The sequence below is a fragment of the Crocuta crocuta genome, unplaced genomic scaffold (assembly GCF_008692635.1).
Source record: "Crocuta crocuta isolate KB4526 unplaced genomic scaffold, BGI_CrCroc_1.0 scaffold530, whole genome shotgun sequence".
In the NCBI taxonomy this organism is placed as follows: Eukaryota; Metazoa; Chordata; class Mammalia; order Carnivora; family Hyaenidae; genus Crocuta; species Crocuta crocuta.
In genome coordinates this window covers 100,048-119,345 of record NW_027531004.1, presented here as the reverse complement: position 1 = coordinate 119,345, position 19,298 = coordinate 100,048, and the positions used below count along the sequence as shown (strand labels likewise).

The following is a 19,298-nucleotide window of genomic DNA, read 5'->3' as shown; positions in this document are numbered from 1 at the left end:
TGTGGGCTTTATTTGCTCTTACTTGGCGGGGCAAAATATATCTGCTTTTCACAAGAGGAGGCACCGCAATCTCCTTCATGCGGAGGGGAAGTGACTGATAACGTTTCAAGCAGCGAGCAACAGTCTATGCTGTCTTTTAACACCTGGCTCCATTTTCATATTGATATTTGAGTGCTCTTTTAGATCTTCACATTGGGACTGGGCTGGTATCAGTTTCCCTAAAGATATTTACATTTTTAAATGTTTATTTATTTTTGAGGGAGAGAGAGACAGAGCGTTAACGGGGGAAAGGCAGAGAGAGAGAAAGACAGAGACACAGAATCTGAAGCAGGCTCCAGGCTCTGAGCTGTCAGCACAGGGCCAGACGCAGGGCTTGAACTCAGGAGCCTGGAGATCGTCCTCAGCCAGAGTCCAACACTTAACCAGCTGAGCCACCCAAGTGCCCCTCCCTAAAGATATTTGAGATGAAAGTATGCATCATTTTAAACAGTGAACAGTCATAATAAAGTGTAGATAAGCTCTAGAAACACTTGGTCTCTATTTCTGTGAATGTTGCTTTCCCCCTGCCCTATAGAATCTTAACTGGCATATGTTTCTGGGGAAAGAGAAGCAATAAACTAGCTTATTGTTGCTTCTAAGCCGATTCTTCCCGTTTGGTGTGAAGCAATAAGGTATTTGACATGTCAGAATGAGTCTTATGCTGCTTTCGCTCTGAACTTTTCAGTTTTCAGTACTAAAGCTAGCATTCTAATTTTGTCCTGGTAATTTTAGAACTTTGTAGTTGTGTGGAAGTATTTTTATAATGCTGATACAATGAGTCTGTTAGGTTCGCCAATCTCTGCAGTTGGGCTATTTCTTATACCCATTCCTGTGTGTTTCAAGATGACACTGAAAGGCCATTTTTAAGGCGGTTTCCTTGGCGGTCTCCTTCTGTAGCCCTATTTCCACTGCTCTTTCCTTTATTTTCCAAGGCGTGCCCTTCCCCCTGGGTTCTCCTGAGGCACTAGCAATGGCTTCCTGGTTGCAGTGGGAGGATACGGAGCCTTCCTGCCCTTGCCGGTACATCTAGGAGAGGGTAATGGTGAAGAACTTTGCAGGAAGGGCTGGGAGGAGAGCAAGAAAAAAATATTCCAATCTTTCTATATAATTTCTGCATGCTCAGAGTAATTGGACCTTAGGAGATTTTTTAAAACGTGGAAAGATTATTGCTCTTTTAGCTAAGGAAGCCTTTTCATTTCAATCAGTAATCTTCCTTCAGGCCTACAAAAGTAACTTAAAGCTCCACACACTAGGCAAGGGGTCAGAAATGAATGGGAACTGCAGAGAAATGTAGCCAAGTCCATCTCCTTGTTTGATTGGGTTGATGTTGATTCCTTGTTGTGACTATGTAACTATTAGAAACCACAGAGTGAGTTTGCTCCATGAAAGCCTCATTTCGGTATACTCACATTTTTCTCTTGTGTTTGCTCCAGGGAGAATGGTGGATTTTCCAGGATACAGTCTGTCTGGTGTGGTTGCCTCTTTCTTCTTCACACTGTTCAGCATGAGGCAGCCAGGTAGAATGCCCTTCTTTTTTTTTTTACTGTATGCCCAAATGTCCCAGCGATACAGTCCACATGCAGAGTTCCAAGTCAAAAGGGCGAGGACAATATTAGGACTGGGGTCCAGAAACCTAAGCATCTATGTTCCAAAAAGGGTCCTCCACTTCCAGCTGTGTTATGTTTGGAAAGTTACTTGAGTACCTTCTCCCTTAGTGTCCTTGTCTTTATGATAAGAATAACAGTATATCTATGTCTTACAGGCTAGGACAAGCTTTAGGATTAAATGAGGCTTCATGTACAATAGTACCAGGATCGCATTAAGTTATTCATCCATTTCCCTGCTTCTATGCAGGACAGCACTTTGGGGACAAGACAAATGGCTGCTTCTTAGCAAAAATTAAATAGCATAAAAATACTTGAAGCAAGAAATAGAAGGAGATTTCCAAGATATGGATTTTGAAATCTCAGTAGCTGAATTGTATTTATAAGAAAGATTATGAAAATTAGGTGTCAGCGGGAAATATCAGAATCCCAAGGAAAACACAGCATGCAGAAGTGGAAAAAAACATTAGGGCACCAGAAGGCACAGTCTCCAGACTGAGTGCTGCCAGAAACTATGTGATGTGACATGGGGATGTCCTGCCCTCTGTGTCATGCAATTGCTTAATTTGTAAAAGGAGTCAACCAGATATAATGATTTCATATCTAGCTTCATATTTGGATTCCATAAATGAAGAATGCAAGCAGATATCCATTCAGTTCTATAGTGACCTTTTGACTTGATATTGATCAGCAAGTGAGCAAGTTGAGGTTCCTTTTTAGGGTGATTTGATGTGGCAGAGAAAGTGAAAATGGCCCTGGAGCATTTTAGAATAAGAAAGAATATAATAACATGACTTATGAGATTATTAAACATAATAACAAATACAATTATTAATTATATCTTCAATTTGTAGATAACAACAAAGAGGTCAAACATGACTTGAAATTTTATTAAAAGGCTCAAAACTCTCTAGACAAACCACTGCCCTTAATCCACCACAAAATGCCCTTGAAAAAACTGAATTGTACATACAGTGCTCCAGTAACTAGAATCTTGCCTATTCCAGACCAAAAATTGTTTAAAGTTAAAAAATAATCCCGACTCCTTACCTAGGACCAGAGCAATCCTGAAAAGCTGAAAATCCAATGAATGAATTTATTACCTAAATTTTGGGGAAAATGATTATGGAATCAGTCACTAACAGTATAAAGTAAAATCACTAACTATAAAATCAATTACTATTATATATAAAATAAATCACTAACAGTATTCCTAATGTAAAAAAAATCAATTTACACACTAACTTATTTGAGAATAAAAACAACCCAGAGATGGTAGCTTTAGTATCTTAAAGGTAAAGAAATTGAAATTAGAAATNTAAACTATTTGTAAAAAAAAAAAAAAAGAAATTAGAAATCTCAAATCTCGGTGAGTATAATGGATTTACCCCTCAAATCACACATCTGTGCAACACTCAAGTTTTTCAACTGCATGTTTTTTCAGTACACATAATTGTCTTTTTAACAGCCAAATGTGGAAATATCATGCTAAATTTATCTAAAACACTGAAAATAAAAACCTTCCTTCTCCAGGTGCCTCCATTTTGGTAGGAAGCATATTAATCTTCCAATTGACATTTCTTGATTCCTTTTTTCACTCTGTTTTGTAGATAACTGGACAGTGATTGGTCCTGAGCATCCAATATTGGCTAGGATTGGGGAAGATGTCCTACTAACCTGTCAGCTCCTCCCCAAGAGGCCCGTGATGCCCATGAAGGTGATATGGTATCGCTCGGAGCCCAACACACCTGTGTTTGCACTGTGGGATGGAGCTGATGTGACCGAGATGCAGATGGAGGAATACAGAGAACGGGTAGAGTGGATAAAGGATGATATTCCTGAGGGAAGTGTGGCTCTGAAGATAAACAATGTCAGACCATCTGATAATGGGCAATACTGGTGCCGCTTCCAAGAGGACAACTATTGTAGAGAAACAAGCTTGCTGCTTAAAGTAGCAGGTGAATATCTTGGAAAAGACATAGAGTCTAGAAGGGAGAAGTATATTAACTTGTGGTAAGCTTATTGCCAGTTGAAGAATTCCCTTTAGTCATCAAGGAAATTCCTAATGCTCAGTACTCTTCATTTGAAGAGGAATGCCTTGATTTGAAGGCAAGTAGTTCTGAAGTCTTCAAAGCAAGCTCACTTAAAACAATCTTCTTAAATTTAACTTACACAGTTTTGACTATTCTTGACAACTAATGACAATCTGTGACATCTGGTCATCAGCAATTTTACTTAGGTACAAATACGTACCATATCAGGTTGGTGTGTTAGGGTAAGTCAATCACTGAGTGAGTGAGACTAGCTGATTGCCCAGCAGTTATATCTCAATAGAATGGGTTGTTCTCTACCCGATCTCCAATATGCAGTACATTAAATGTGAAAATTATGTTTCATTGTGGAATGTCCCCAAGTTAGAAAGCTAGTGCTAGGAACAAAGTGGTTAAGAGCTTTGGAGATTTATCTTTATGGAGATTATCAAATCTTTTTAGAGGTTATCAAAAATTAGTGTTCAATGAATTGAGGACTTCCAGATGCATTTGGAACCACTGTGAATGACAGAGTTCTACCTGATGCTCTCATATTAGCAAGAGGGGGAAACAGTTGAGAAAAAGGGGATGACTTACAAAAGGATCTGTCCTAGGGGAAAAAAAACACATATCTGAAGTAAATAATCATATGCTTCCCTGGCAGGAATAACTCCCCCATATGCTAATGAGAAAATCAAGCAAATCTCTTCTCAGGGAAATAGTTCTGTGCAGATGTTACCATCTCTAACTCACACTAAAAATGTTTCTTAACACTCTTTTTTCTAATACTGATGACTACTACCATTATTGTTACATTATGATTGAAGATGGATGAAAGAGTATATATATTTCTGAGATGTGGAGAGAGGGAGGCAGCTGTTCATTATCAGGAACCTTTGAAAATAAGCCACACCGTTTTCTAAGGTTCTAGGTGAAAAGAGTGAGTCTGCTTCCCCCAGCAAGCGATGGAATCAGAATTATCATCTATGAGAAGCCCTTTGTCCGAGATTGAGAGTGATGTCGGATAAAGAAAGAATTTCATGACTACATATAACTAGGATTTCTCAAAACATTTTCCTGTTTACTGGAAAGATTTAGAAACGAGAGTTCCTCATGGGGCGTCCCATTCTACATGTGCAGGTTATCTACTTGCTCCCCACAATCACAATCCACCAACAGAAAGAATGTGAAGAATAGTCCCCATAGAGATGGTTTCTGGCTTTATATTAAACATTCTAATTAATCGGAGTGAAGGTATCATCTAAAATGTCAGACAAAGTTTGTGGCATTGGGAAGCTCAATGAACAAATTATATCTTTGCTGGCAGTACTAGTGTCATAAGCAAAATGTCATTATGTCCCTTTCTCTTATTCTCCTGTCTGGATCTGAAGAAAAATACATATGCGAAAGTTTATACATTCATACTGGGGAACAAGCAAAGTGTATATGAGCCCCAATTTGAATGGGAAAAAGATTTTGGACTATTTCTTGCTCCCTAGACCTATGAACTCTTGCCCCTTCCCTCTAAGCTATGTCACTGGGATCTCGTTTTCTATGATTTGTGCCTCCATGGGTTCCAGGCCTCAAGGCTGTGTCTTCCCCCCACAGGTGTGGGGTCTTCCCCTTATATCCACGTGAAGGGACCTTTAGAAAGTGGAATCCAGCTTGTGTGCACTGCAAAAGGCTGGTTCCCAGAGCCCCAGGTTTATTGGGAAGATACCACAGGAAAGAAGTTGCTGTCTGTCTCTGAGCATTCCATCCAAGATGACAATGGCCTATTCTATGTGGAAGCCACTCTTGTGGTGAAGAATGCCTCTCTGGAGACTGTGTCCTGCTTCATCCACAACCCTATCCTCAATGAGGAGAAGAGCTCCTTCATCTCTATTCCAGGTCAGAGCTCTGTCTCTAGGACCAATGTGCTCAGATTAACAAGAAAGGTTCAAGGGACCGTTCCTTAGCCCTGAATATTTTTTATCAAGGAAAATATCTAAAATTTAGTAATATGTATTAAAAGGTATAAACCATTAATGGTTGGAAATATATACTATATTTTGATTGAATAGTTATTGTTAATGGTATTCCAGTTATTTTAAAGTGCTACCTTTTCTTTTCAAATTAATTTTCTTTATTCAGAAGTATGCATCACATGACAAAGCAAATAAAACTATATTCTTTCAATTAAAATGTTTTCCTGTAACACATTGTATAAATTACTTCTGGAAACCTATCATGTGCAGATAATCAGAAATGGAGACAACTATTTACATAATAGCATCTTATCTATAACCTTATTTTAAATAACAACAAAAACAACAGCAAAAAAGGCACACTACAACAGTGGAGTGTTAAGTGTCTTATGTTACTATAAGTTATAGTATTGATGCAAAATGATATTTTCAAATGATTTTAATGGTTGAAAAATCCTCATAATGGACTATTAATGACAAAGATTACATCTATCTATCTACCTACTTACATATCTATCTATAAACATTTACAATCATGTAAAGAATAATGGATTTAAATAAAACAGCACTAAGACTTTCAGACACTTTCTATAGTCAGATATTAGGATATAGTTATTCTGACTCATATAAATGGATATTTGAAAGAATTTAAAGTAACATCACATGTGAATGTTAAAAGGAGCTGAATATATATATTATATACATATTATAAAATATATATAAATGCTTTATATATATGTTTAATCTCTCAGCTTGGAGTTTGAGGTAATAATTTTCTATGCCCATATATTTTTATATTTTCCATGCACTTATAAGAAGAATATGTATTATGTAATATGTAAATATCAATATGTTAAATATCAACAGAAATAACAAACAATCATGGGGCAATAAAACTAAGAGGATTTTTGTTGTGCAAAAAAAAAAANAGAGGATCTATGGGAAAGAATATTTTTCTACATTTAATTTCTTTTTTATAAATTGAGATTTTGAAGTCAATGTAGAACTTTTTCTTTTCCTTTACTTTTCTTATTTCTTTTCTTTTCTTTCTTCTCTTTTAATAGTTTCTTTACTTTCCTTAGAGCAAACTCTTTAATATTATTATTCTCATATACAGAGAAACTCCAGAATGAGCTAGGTAAGTAGACACTGGATGCATTAGTGTAGAAAAGACTCTGCCTCCTCAAAAGAAAGTAGTAATCCCTGGACAAAGCCAGCGGGAGCTACTATGACAACTCATGATCCAGATGAGAAACTGAGGCATGACTTTACTAAATATCAAGTTCAGTTAGTACCAAAGGTGACTAGCCAAATGCAGGCCTCCACAGCCTCCTTCAGGCACCATTGCACTGTGTAACCTGTGACGTTAAGTGTTCACAGAAACCGCAGTGAGCCTCAGATGGACACCCATAAAGGGCACAGATATAATCTCTAGTTGGCTGGAGGAAAGAGTGGTGCCTCTTTGTCTAAAGGATGGTATAGGGCAGTTGGTGGGGCTCTGGAAGCTCTTTTAAAATCTTTGTAGTGGGAAGGCAGTGTCATGGTAACTGGAAGCCCCTAATCATCACCTCAACCTTCTGGCCCTGCTATGGCTTCTGTACCTTTTCTCATCCTAGTGGATCTTAACCTCATCACTATTGGGTGGGAGCCATTACTTTCCCAGATCATGCTGGGACAATATGCCTGGGTCAAACAATCATTTCCCTGTTTTTCTTTTTCTTTTCTTTTCTTTTTTCTTAGTAGTTGGACTGCAATATTATTATTTTACTATACCCAAGATAAAGATAAATGGTTTAAAATGTAACCAACTGATATTTGAGTCTCTTTCAGTTTCTCCTTTACTACCTTACCATCTTCCTCCTTTCTGTGATGTCTTCTCCCAAACCATGATAACCAGCCTACTCCCTGCCCAGACGCATATGACCTTGTATCACTTACTTTCTCCATCAATATCCTGCTCTCTCTCTCTCGAGTCACCAGTTACAAGAAGGTATGTGCATGCACATGCTTATGTGCACATTAGATGAGATTAAGCATCCTTTTTAGTCCACGTAAGAACTTTTGAGGAAAATCAGGGTGGCAAACACACCTCAATTTCTGCCAGAGTCTAATGTGACACTTTTGACTCCATCAAGCCATAAAGATAAAGGGAAGGGCCTCAGGAAGTTCAAAGGTAACTCTACAATCTGAGGAGAGCTTCACCCCTGTAAGCCTTACCTTCTAAATTAGATCTCCTTCTGCCTGGGCAGCATCTGCTCATGACCAGACAGAAACCTTAACTGGCAGAACTTATTAGTTACAGATCATAAAGTCAAGTCAGTGATTGGGACAGTTTGACACATGTCTCTCTCTGTCTCTCAGGAAGACTTTAGGTGAAGAGTCATTCCTCCAAGTTATCTGAACCTATTGGACATGTCCATTGCAGACCCAGCACACAAAATGCAATCTGATTTTTGTGCCATTCCTAGTTGTGCTGACCTTCTGGGACCACAGTAAAACATGATGAAAATATGGTGCTTCTCCTGGCTTCCTGTCAGGTAGGGGTAACAGGGCTGTGACTTCAGGAGCTTTGAGATTTGTTGATCAAGGACACCAGGAACTTCACAGCTACCTCTGTATTATCCTCATGAATTAGAGCTTAGAGGCAAGGACCCACTGCAATTGACTGCTGGCAAATTGAGATTGCTTGTAAAAGTCCCTAGACTGAAATCCCAGTTCCCACTCTGGCAAAAAATCTTATTATAAAAAATAATGACTAGCTTTTAAAAATATTAATTATATGCCAGGCATTAATCTGAGTGCTTTACAAACATTATTTCTTTTTCTTAAAATAATTATAAAAGTTAATAGATTTGTCCTCATTTTACAGCTGGAAACAATCTAATAGACATATGTGGTTTGTGGGAAACCACAAAGAAATAGTGATATTTACCTTATAATCTAACTTAAGAGTACAAATTCTTAATCACTTATGTGTGATTTTTGTAAACCATTAGTCTCTATTTTCATCTTCAAACTGAATGTGTTGAATTTAGTCTCTAATGTAGTGTCAGGCACTAAGAGTCTGGATATGATCCAATATAATTAATATTATGTAATATCAAAATATATCATATTGAGGAAATGGGATAACACACTTAATTGAATATGCTGACTGAAAGAGGATTATATGACATTTGATGGGATTATCAGGTTTGAAGGAATTGGTGTGTTACTAAGTGAACTGCACACTCCAGAGAAGATTTAATTTTTCATGAATATTCAGAGGGTATTTCTTCTCATCACAAATTATGTGGAATGATATGGACAAAATCATGTAGAGAAAGGGAATTATGCAGAGTTTCTCTCAAGGAGAGAGTATTCTGGTAGAATATCAATTATTAACAGATTGGGCTACATGATTTTTTTCCCTGCACTTTAAATTTTATTTTTTAGTTGGATTCTGGCAAACAGGAGTTTCATATATCTATGATACACCTACTCATATGAGTAATAGAGATAAAGAAATCATCTGTTTTATTAAGCAATTTACTGTAAAATACATGGATAGAGAAAGAGCAGCAGACTAATCCTTAGGTCATTTTTTCTGACTCCTATTTTTCCTTTAAGATTTTAACAGATATATGCAATGGAGAGAGTATTGTTTTAAGTAAAATTGAAGGATTAAAGCAAACAAAATTTTGGAAATAATTGAGAGCCAAATTTTAGCTAGGATAGAAGGGAATAATCTGAAAATTAGGATAGTGTTGATGGCAAGTTTCCTTTCTAGAGAAGTACCTAGCAGATTTTGGCTAATTACGTAATTAGGACATTTTTTGTCATTGACTCCAAATCCAGACCATATACAAATTTATGCCTGTATTTCTATTATAAATTATCACAACCTATGTGAAAGCATCTTTACCACTTAACAGAAAAGGTTGACTCTCAATTTAGAACAGAGCAAAATTGGCATAGCCAGAGCCTGAATAACTGAAAGTACAACATAGCTTTGGTCCAGGAAAGCCACCAGAGAATATCTCCAATGTTCACAATGGGAGTATTAGACTCTTTCTGTATTTGTTGTTGTTTTATGTTTTGCATTTTAACAACCTCCCCAATTCTTGATCTTATAATGTTTCTCAAGTAACCTGATGACATTGAACCTGATGTGTGTTTAGAACTCCACATATGTGGGACCTCAAGGAACTAAAATATAACACCTTATAAAGTGTTATAAAAATCAAATCAGGGGAAGGTTTTTCGACTTTTCATTACTAAATACCCACTTGAGACTCATTTTTATCCCTTCTCATTATCAAGACAGAAGGAATGGCTACAGCGCCCTTGAGTCTCATGGTCTACATGTCTCCACTCATATTGTATGGTCATCCAAGAGCTTTGTATAGATTAATGTGTATAACTCAAGAACAATCTTATGATTTTGATAGTGATATACTTATTTTACAGTTTAAGAAACTGAGACATACACAGATTGAGAAGTAGTTTAAAGAGGCTGTATACATGTGAAGTGATAAAATATTAATTTTATTCTAGGAGTATTAATTGAAAAATTATTTTATTGAGGTATAATCTGAATAAAACTACAGGTAAGGGCAGGTATGGGTTCCATTAGTGGGGGTTTTTTTCAGACTGACATACATCATGGGATGGTTCTACCTTGAACAGGGACAACCTCTATTCTGATTCCACCAAACTTCGCCCTCTCTAAAGTCTGACTTTGTGCCTCACAGCTTCCCTGGGATGCCTTTTGCTATATTGTGTTTCTTTCATTGTGTTTTGTCTGCTGTATTTCATAGCTTCCTTAAAAGCAATTGGACCTTCCCAGCTCATCTTTGTCAGAGTGGGAGAAGACATACAATTAACCTGTTATCTATACCCCAAGACTAATGCACAGAGCATGGAGGTGAGGTGGGTCCAATCACACCATTATCCTGCTGTTTATGTGTATGCAGATAGGGAACATGTGACTGAAGAGCAGATGGCAGAATATAGAGGAAGGACAGTGTTGGTGAGTGATGCCATCAATGAGGGGAAACTGACCCTGCAGATACACAATGCCACAACATCAGATAATGGGCAGTACCAGTGCCTTTTTGAAAAAGATGATGTCTACCAGAAGGCCAGCTTGGATCTGAAGATAGTAGGTAAGGATTCCAGATGTTTTGGATTCAACTTCTGTTCCTACTGCTAGTTCCTGGAAATTTCCCCTCATACTGAAATTTTCTTAATATTCATTCACTTATTAAATTTATGTTGAACACTCTGATGCACAGGAACATACTTAAAGTTCACAAACTCAAATGAACTGGACTTAATTCTCTGGGTATAAAATCTGTGCACTTACCAGGATCTCCATAAAATGACCATACATTTGCTAAAATTGGAGAATTTTACTTCATAACTTTATACAAAACTTATTATTTTACAGAGTGTTATTAAAATTCTGGAAAATATGTAGTTACAAAGCAGTATTACTATGTGAAGACTAAACTAGATCCACATATCAATTAAAATAATAAGTTTCAACAGAACTGGTAGGATGGGAGAAGAAAGGCAAAACCACTCCCTGCATGATAACTTCCCACTGCTTATATTGTGAGTTACAATTGGTTTTTCAAGGTCAGCAAATGCCATTGAAGATTGAAGACACAGGTCAACATTTTAGATAATTGATTTGTTTCTCTCATTGATTTTGTGTCTTGGTTCATAAATATGTTCATGACATATCGACATATTGAGGGGCACATGTTGAGAAGCTAAATGGATTCAATCATTTTTTTGCCATTGGACATACATATTTATAAAATCTTGATATTTGATAATAGTCTCTTAATCATTTTCTTTTATCCTGTCCATGTGATTCATGTCATGGTCAAAGCTATTTTTTTCACATATACAGAAAAGAAAAGATTGGATTTAAAATTTATTGTTCCTCTGACTTTCTCTGCGGATTGAATTTAGGAAGACAAAACAAAACAAAACAATAAGCCACTCCAGCTAGTCTCATCTCTCAGTGGAATATAATTCCACTATAAGCTTTGTTCTCTTCTCCAAACCTTTGGATCTCTGAGCTCTTTCCTCTCTGTGAAGTTAACGGCCATATAACCACTTGGCAGACACTTGAGGTTTTGTTCCTTGATCTCTATTCTTCCCCACGGATTACCATAATAGGACAGAAGGATGGAGAAATAGAGCTAATGTGTGATTCGGAAGGGTGGTTGCCACAGCCCCATGTGCAGTGGAAGGACATGGAAGGAAAGACAATACCATCATTTTCAGAGGTTCTGACTCAAGGCAGTCATGGGCTGTTCCATGTGAAGACATCTCTATTGGTCACAAACAGCTTTATTGTGAGCGTAACCTGTTCCATTAGCAACCCCCTTCTTGGTGAGGAGAAAATGGCAACTTTTTCTCTCTCAGGTTGGTGATTCCATGTGTTCCTTCCAACTGTGGAAAATAAATATGAAGACAAACCCACACTTACTTATTTTATTGCTCTACTATATTTTAATTTTTATTTTCTTCTCTCTAATAAAATCTCCACTATCTCTTGCAAAACTGGTCTTCAGGACACCTGGAGATCCTACCAACATCCCTTGACTAAAGTCCTAAGGTTTTATTGTTGTGTATACAGTAACTTTTAAGAATTGACTCTATTGTCACTGTAAGGACAAAGTCTTTTCTTCTGATGTAAAAACAATACCACTCTGGGTGTTCTTTTTTCTTTACTGTGGATTGTCGTCAGAATTAGAAACTAGTTTTCCTTAACATCATCTTCATCCCTGTGGGTTAGGTAATTTTATCCTTTTGCTACCCTCATTACTCCACTGATGGTGGTATAATTGGAAAAGAGAAGGGAAAGAAGTGTGTGTGCGTGTGTGTGTGTGCGCACGCACGCACGCACGCTTCTGACAGGAGCAAACAATAAAGGTAACATAAACTTTGGTCTCTTCTCAACTTCTGCAGGGCAGGGAGGAACAGACCAGCTACCTCCTTGAGAGACCCACTTCTCATCCTCCTCTCTATCCCAGGAGTCACTCAGATAAAAAGAATTATCTTGGAAACTTCCCAGTTTCATGATTTAATGACATTTTGGTTTTTCCATTTTAGAGCCCATGATGACTTTTTCATGGACGATGGTGCTTATTTGGGGATTGTTTCTTGCTGTACCTGTAGGCCTGGTCATGAGGAAGAGCTATAAAAAAGGTAAGTCAGGTAAATAGAAATGGTAGGGAGCATACTTTGTAATGGGAACGTCGCTGTGCACTTTCCCTATCCTCTCTTTTCAGCAGTCCCATAGGGGAGGCTTTCAGTGAATATTCAATACTTAATTAAACATAACAGTCCATGGTTTACATTCATGGAATGGAGGATCAGTGTTGAATGGTATCAGAGTTCACAGTGATATTAGAAGCAATGGAATTAAAAGACAATAATCTGATCCCCCAGGGCACATTCCCAAGTGACCTAGTTAAGGAGAGGATGAAAAAAGTAGCATAGCCATCTATGGTATCAAGGCTGAGAGCAGAGACTTGACTGAGATTCTGTTGGCATGAACATTTCACTAAGATCTTTAAAAATATGGTGACACTTATTGGTGGTTCTTGTTCTGTGGATGAAGGGCCTCTTTGTGTTGATATAGAGGTTGTTTTGTGTGTCCTATAAAGTTCCTTCACTTCAAACTTCTTATGTCACTGTAACTTTGGTTTGCCTCTCTGGATGTTAATATCATGAAATTTATATTTAAAAATACTCTACACGTTGATTATTATCATAATATTATTTTCTTTCTCTATAGTGAACATGACATTGGATCCAAATACAGCTCATTCAAAAATGACTGTTCCTGAGGAGTACAAGCATGTGACCCATGAATATTCATGGAGCTATACATATCACAGATATTTGACAGTTTGCCCAAAGTGCCAAGCCAAGCTCGTGTCAGGGAAGTCATACTGAGAGGTGGAGGTTGGGGACAAGATAGTATGGGTCCCAGGTGTCGTCAAGGATAATGTAGCAAGGGAATCATCCCTGTGTCACCTGACAATGTGTTCAAGCAATGAGTCACTATAGAAACCAGTACTGGGCCATTACCTTTCCTCGAAACCTCCTCTCCCTAAAGATGGCTCCAGGATAGGTCAGAATCTCCCTTAAATAGCCTCTGGATACCTTTCCTTTTACAATATGGCCAACAAGCACTCTATCTACACTTTTCCCCAAATTTTATTCTCTGAAACTACACTCCTTCATCTTTATTCTTGGATTCCTTAATGTGGGTTCTCCTAACATCTTTCCTGCACCCAGGAAAATTTGCAACATCTCCAAGAGAAATAATAATCTTGGATTCAGGAAACAAGGATTATATTCTAAGTCCCAGCTCTTCTCCTTTACCAGCTGCTTGAAGGGGTTCACACCATCATTCAGCTCTCAAATCAAGATACTTTAATGTCACTCTGACTTCAAATCTGATCTGGAGACTGATCCTTTAGAGAACTATCCTCTCCCACATATCCTGCCACTGATATGTGATGACCAAAGGTTCTTTAAAAATCCAATGGGAAATGTAATTAGGCCTAGAGGAGGAAATGCAAGGTATTATTATTTTATATGTTTCTTTATGAAGGTGACAATTTTCCAAGTGGGGCTAAGGAAATGAAAAACACTGTTAAAAAAGAGTAAGGGAAAATACATCTAAATAGAAAGAGCAAATCCGATCACTGAGATATACTCTTGAATATCATATGAAATGTGGAATTCCTGTTCCAGACTTTTTCAAAAAAGTTAATAGAGAAGTTGGAGTGAAATAATTTTCAGAAATTCTAGTCCAAGACAAATGCCTATGATTTCATTTATGTGTGGAAACCAAAAGCAAAACAAATGAATAAACAAACAAAAAGCAGAGTCGGACCTATGAATACAGAGAACAAACTGATGATTGCCAAAGGGAAGGGGTAGGGGTGAAGGCAAAATGGCTGAAGGAGAGTGGAAGATACAGGTTTCTAGCTATGGAATGAATAAGTCACAAAAATTAAAGGTACAGCATAGGGAATACAGTCAATAATATTATAATAGTATTGTATGGTGGCAGATGATAGTAACACTTGTGGTGAGCATAGCGTGACACATAGACTTGTTTAATCACCATGTTGTAAACCTGAAATTAATGTAACATTGTGTGTCAACTTTACTCAAATGAAAAAAATTTAAAGTAAAAGAAATTCTAGCCCAGGAAAAAATTAATTTCTTTCATTGTATCTGTATGAGATGACAAATGTTAACTAAACCTACTGTGGTAATCATTTGCACAATATATGCAAATTGAACCATCATGCTGTGGACCTTAAACTTATATAGTGATATATGTCAATTATTTAACAATAAAAGGAAAAAAGAGAAAAATTAATTGTGTCATGTATATGAAGATGTCAGTTTTATTTTTAAAGCAAAAAGGTGCACAATTAAAATTTATAATTATAGCGGCACCTGGGTGGCTCAGTCAGGTAAGTGTTCGACTTTGGCTCAGTTCATGATTTCACGGTTTGTGGGTTCCAGCCCCATATCGGGTTCTGTGCTGACAGCTTAGAGCCTGGAGCCTGTTTCAGATTCTTTGTCTCCCTCTCTCTCTGCCCCTTCCCCACTCGTGCTCTGCCTCTCTGTTTCAAAAATAAATAAAACAAACAAAAAATTTTTAAAAATTATAATTATAAAATAAAGAACACTAGCAATAAATGTAATACATAGCAAAATATTTTTAAAGTCATAATGAATTAAAGAGAAGCTACATGTGGAAGAAGAAAATCTATGGAAAAGGAAAGACTTGGAAAAAGTCTTAAAAGGAGCGCCTGGGTGGCTCAGTTGGTTAAGTGTCCAACTTCGGCTCAGGTCATGATCTCACAGTTCGTGGGTTCGAGCCCCACGTCGGGCTCTGTGCTGACAGCCAGCTCAGAGCTTGGAGCCTGTTTCAGATTCTGTGTCTCCCTTTCTCTCTCTGACCCTCCCCTGCTCACGCTGTCTCTCTCTCTCTCTTTCTCAAAAATAAATAAAACATTAAAAAAAAAGAAAAAGTCTTAAAGTCTTCTGAAGAATGAGGAATATCTACTAATGGCACTCTGCTGCTTTTTAGGATGATGGCCATCACAGTAATCACTGTTCTTTGAAAATCATTCATTTGTCGCATTCTGGAGTGTCTCTTTTGGCTCGTAGTATTTTTCCGTGTTTTTTTTATTTTTTATGTTTATTTTTTATGTTTTATTTTTTTATTTTTATGTTTAAAACTATGTATTATTCTCCCACTGGTATTTACACATTTATTTTACTTAGTTTAAAATGTTTCAATTGTGAAATACACATAACATAAAACTCATCCTTTTAGCCATTTCAAAGTATACAATTTAGTGGTGTTTACACCTTCATAATTTTGTGCAACCATCTTTGGCATCCAGTTCCAGAATATTGCTCCAGAAGAAAACTCCATAACCATTAAGCTTCACTACTCATTTTCTCCTCTCCCCAGTCTTTGGAAACCACTAATCTACTTTCTGTCCCTATGAATTTGCCTATACTAAATATTTCATGTAAATAGAATTGTAAAATATATGGATTTTGTTTTTAGTGTCTGGCTTTTTAAAAATTAACATAGTGTTTTTAAGGCTCATGCATGTTGTAGCATATACCAGTCCATAGGTAGGTTCACATTAGGGTTCACTTTCTGTGTTGTATATTCCATGGGGTTTGACAAATGATTCACCATTTTGGGTACATTAATATACCCTTATATACACTTTATACTTTGAAGACAAATTTATTAGTAGATATGCTAGTTTTGCCTTAAAATATTTTTAAGATTACTCCATTTTGATTTAATGTAATTAAAACATTTTATTTAATAAAGTCTAAAAGTTAACTATCCCTTTATTTATTTATTTGTTTGTTTTGTCATCCTTCCTGACCAGTCTAACCTTTTGCTTGCTAGTTTTATGTACTTGTGCCGACCCAATATATATACATATAGGTTTTCCCTAGGAAAGTCTCAAGAAAATGTGTTTTTTATCAGTCACATCCCTTCACTTTGTATTAAAAACATGTTTTTCTTTAGTTCCCAAATTGGGGATTAATTTACTTTCTCAGTTCCAATGCAAGTTAGAGAAACCATGGGAAAGGAGAATGACTGGTGGCTTAAGACACCCCAATCACTGAGCCATCACTGTGACTGATGGATGAGTAACTGGACTACCATCAAGGACCCAGTTCCCTGTCATTCCTGATGCATAGATAGCTGGTTGTAGTCATGCAGAGCATAGGTGACTCTCAGAGGAGACGTACAGATTGGATGGATCTCAATTTAGAGGAAAGGACAGGAGGAAACCAGAGACTAAATTTGTTAACTCCTCTGCAGGACTTTCTCCTCATTGCCAGTAGACTTTAAGCTCCATTAAGGCAGTGATATTGTGTGTGTGTGTGTGTGTGTGTGTGTGTGTGTGTGTGTGTATCCTCACAAAAACTGACATATGTTAGTTGATCAATAAATATTTATGAAATAGAGGAATAGATTCATAAATAAGATATTTATAAAATATTTTATCTGTAGAATGCACTGTGGTCAGCTGTAGACATAAAATGTTTAGTAAGGCCTAATTCCCNAATATTTATGAAATAGAGGAATAGATTCATAAATAGGATATTTATAAAATATTTTATCTGTAGAATGCACTGTGGTCAGATGTAGACATAAAATGCTTAGTAAGGCCTAATTCCTGCCCTAAAANTTTTTGTTTTTGTTTCTGTGTGTGTTTTTCAATATAATTTATTGTCAAGTTGGCTTACATAGAGCACCCAGTGCTCATCCCAACAAGTGACTTCCTCAATGCCCATCACCCATTGTCCCCTCTTCTCCACCCCCGCCCCATCAACACTCAGTTTGTTCTTGGTATTCAAGAGTCTCTTGTGGTTTGCCTCCATCCCTCTCTNGCCCTAAAATATTTTTTTATTCTAGTAATTCTCTCTTTGTTTTCTGAATGTCTCATCATTCCCTTCTAGACTCTACTCAGAATGGGATTGCCAGAGTAGTCCAGCAATAAATAATCAACTGATGGAGTCAAATGGCTAATTCAAGATTACTACTTTGTCAGGAACTTGGAGACCCTCCATTGCTTGTTGATTTACTCACAGCAGAGATAAGGATATGTGAATGATGTTATCCCTCACATTTCTACAACTGTGATCCCAGCAGAACATCAGCCTTCATATATTCTTTCATTGCCCACCTCTATCATATGTTCCTCAATCTCTAAGGACAAAACTCATTAAAATGAGTGGAGGAATAGGGACACCTGGCTGGCTCAGTGGTGAAGCATGTGACTCTTGATCTCAGAGTCCTGACTTCAGTAGAGCTTACTTAAAACAATAGCAACAATAGTGAAAACAACATTTGTGAGCCAGGGAGCTGCCCCCAGGTCCGCAGTGTGTCTGCCTGCCTGCCCAGCCTCTGCTGCAGCCATGGGAGTGCAGGTGGAGACCATCTACCCCAGAGCTGGGTGAACCTTGCCCAAGCATGGTCAGACCTATGTGGTGCACTACCCAACGATACATGAAGATGGGAAGAAATTTTATTCTTTCCAGGATAGAAACGTTTACATTTATGGTAGGCAAGCAGGAGGTGATCTGAGGTTGGGAAAAAAGGGTTGCCCAGGTGACTGTGAGTTAGAGAGCCAAACTTTGTCCCCAAGCTACATCTATGGTGTGAAGCCACTGGGAACGCAGGCATCATCCCATCAAATGCTACTGTCCTCTTTGACATGGAGCTTCTGAAACTGGAATGACAGGAATGACAGGGACTCATCCCCATTCTTAGATGAGCCATGAAGGGATCTGATGCCCCAGAAGCACATGTGAATCCAATAGAGCTTTTCCTGACGTTCCTCTACACTCTGTATAAACATGACCCTTACTGAATATGTTTTGGCACCCAGCTTTGCTCTTTCCCTTTCTTTTCCTAAATATGTTGAAGTAAATTATATGCCATAAACATTGTTACTCATTTTATTTTTTTTTGGGGGGGTGAATGTTCAGTTTCAGTCTTTTGGATCGACGTTTCCACTTATGTATTAGTCAAATATTAGCAGCACAAGTAATGGGTTAACTTTAGAATAGTAATTGGTGTGTTGGTGAGTGGAGAGAGAATGCAAGAATCTTTATTTTATTATTTTGGATAAAACTTGTATCCGTCATATGTTAAATATTCTTGCTGCTGCACTGCAAAGCCATAGCAGATTTGAGGTGCTGTTGAGGCCACAATTACTCTCCAAGTTGAGACATGTCCTTGGGTCAAATTAAAAGTCCTACCGAAAACTGAAGCGGAAAGTGGGAGAGCCATGCCTCCAATGTCTCACACCAGACTCTCCTTAAACCCTCTGCCTTTCATTTTTCGTTTTTGTTTTTGTTTCTGTGTGTGTTTTTCAATATAATTTATTGTCAAGTTGGCTTACATAGAGCACCCAGTGCTCATCCCAACAAGTGACTTCCTCAATGCCCATCACCCATTGTCCCCTCTTCTCCACCCCCGCCCCATCAACACTCAGTTTGTTCTTGGTATTCAAGAGTCTCTTGTGGTTTGCCTCCATCCCTCTCTGTTTGTAACTATCTTCCACCTTCCTTTC

General features: G+C 37.6%; 1 protein-coding gene and 1 pseudogene across 1 annotated transcript; both read left to right on the top strand.

Annotated features, from left to right (window-relative positions):
• The first annotated feature begins 1,477 nt into the window (after window positions 1-1,477).
• Window positions 1,478-13,602, top strand: BTNL2 (butyrophilin like 2). Its single transcript, XM_077770652.1, has 8 exons — window positions 1,478-1,556; window positions 3,254-3,601; window positions 5,282-5,563; window positions 6,758-6,778; window positions 10,440-10,788; window positions 11,783-12,063; window positions 12,754-12,849; window positions 13,442-13,602. The coding sequence occupies exons 1-8, from the start codon at window positions 1,478-1,480 to the stop codon at window positions 13,600-13,602; spliced, it is 1,617 nt and encodes a 538-aa protein (XP_077626778.1).
• Window positions 13,603-18,138: 4,536 nt separating this feature from the next.
• Window positions 18,139-18,461, top strand: LOC144237001 (peptidyl-prolyl cis-trans isomerase FKBP1A-like; annotated as a pseudogene).
• The last annotated feature ends 837 nt before the right edge of the window (window positions 18,462-19,298 follow it).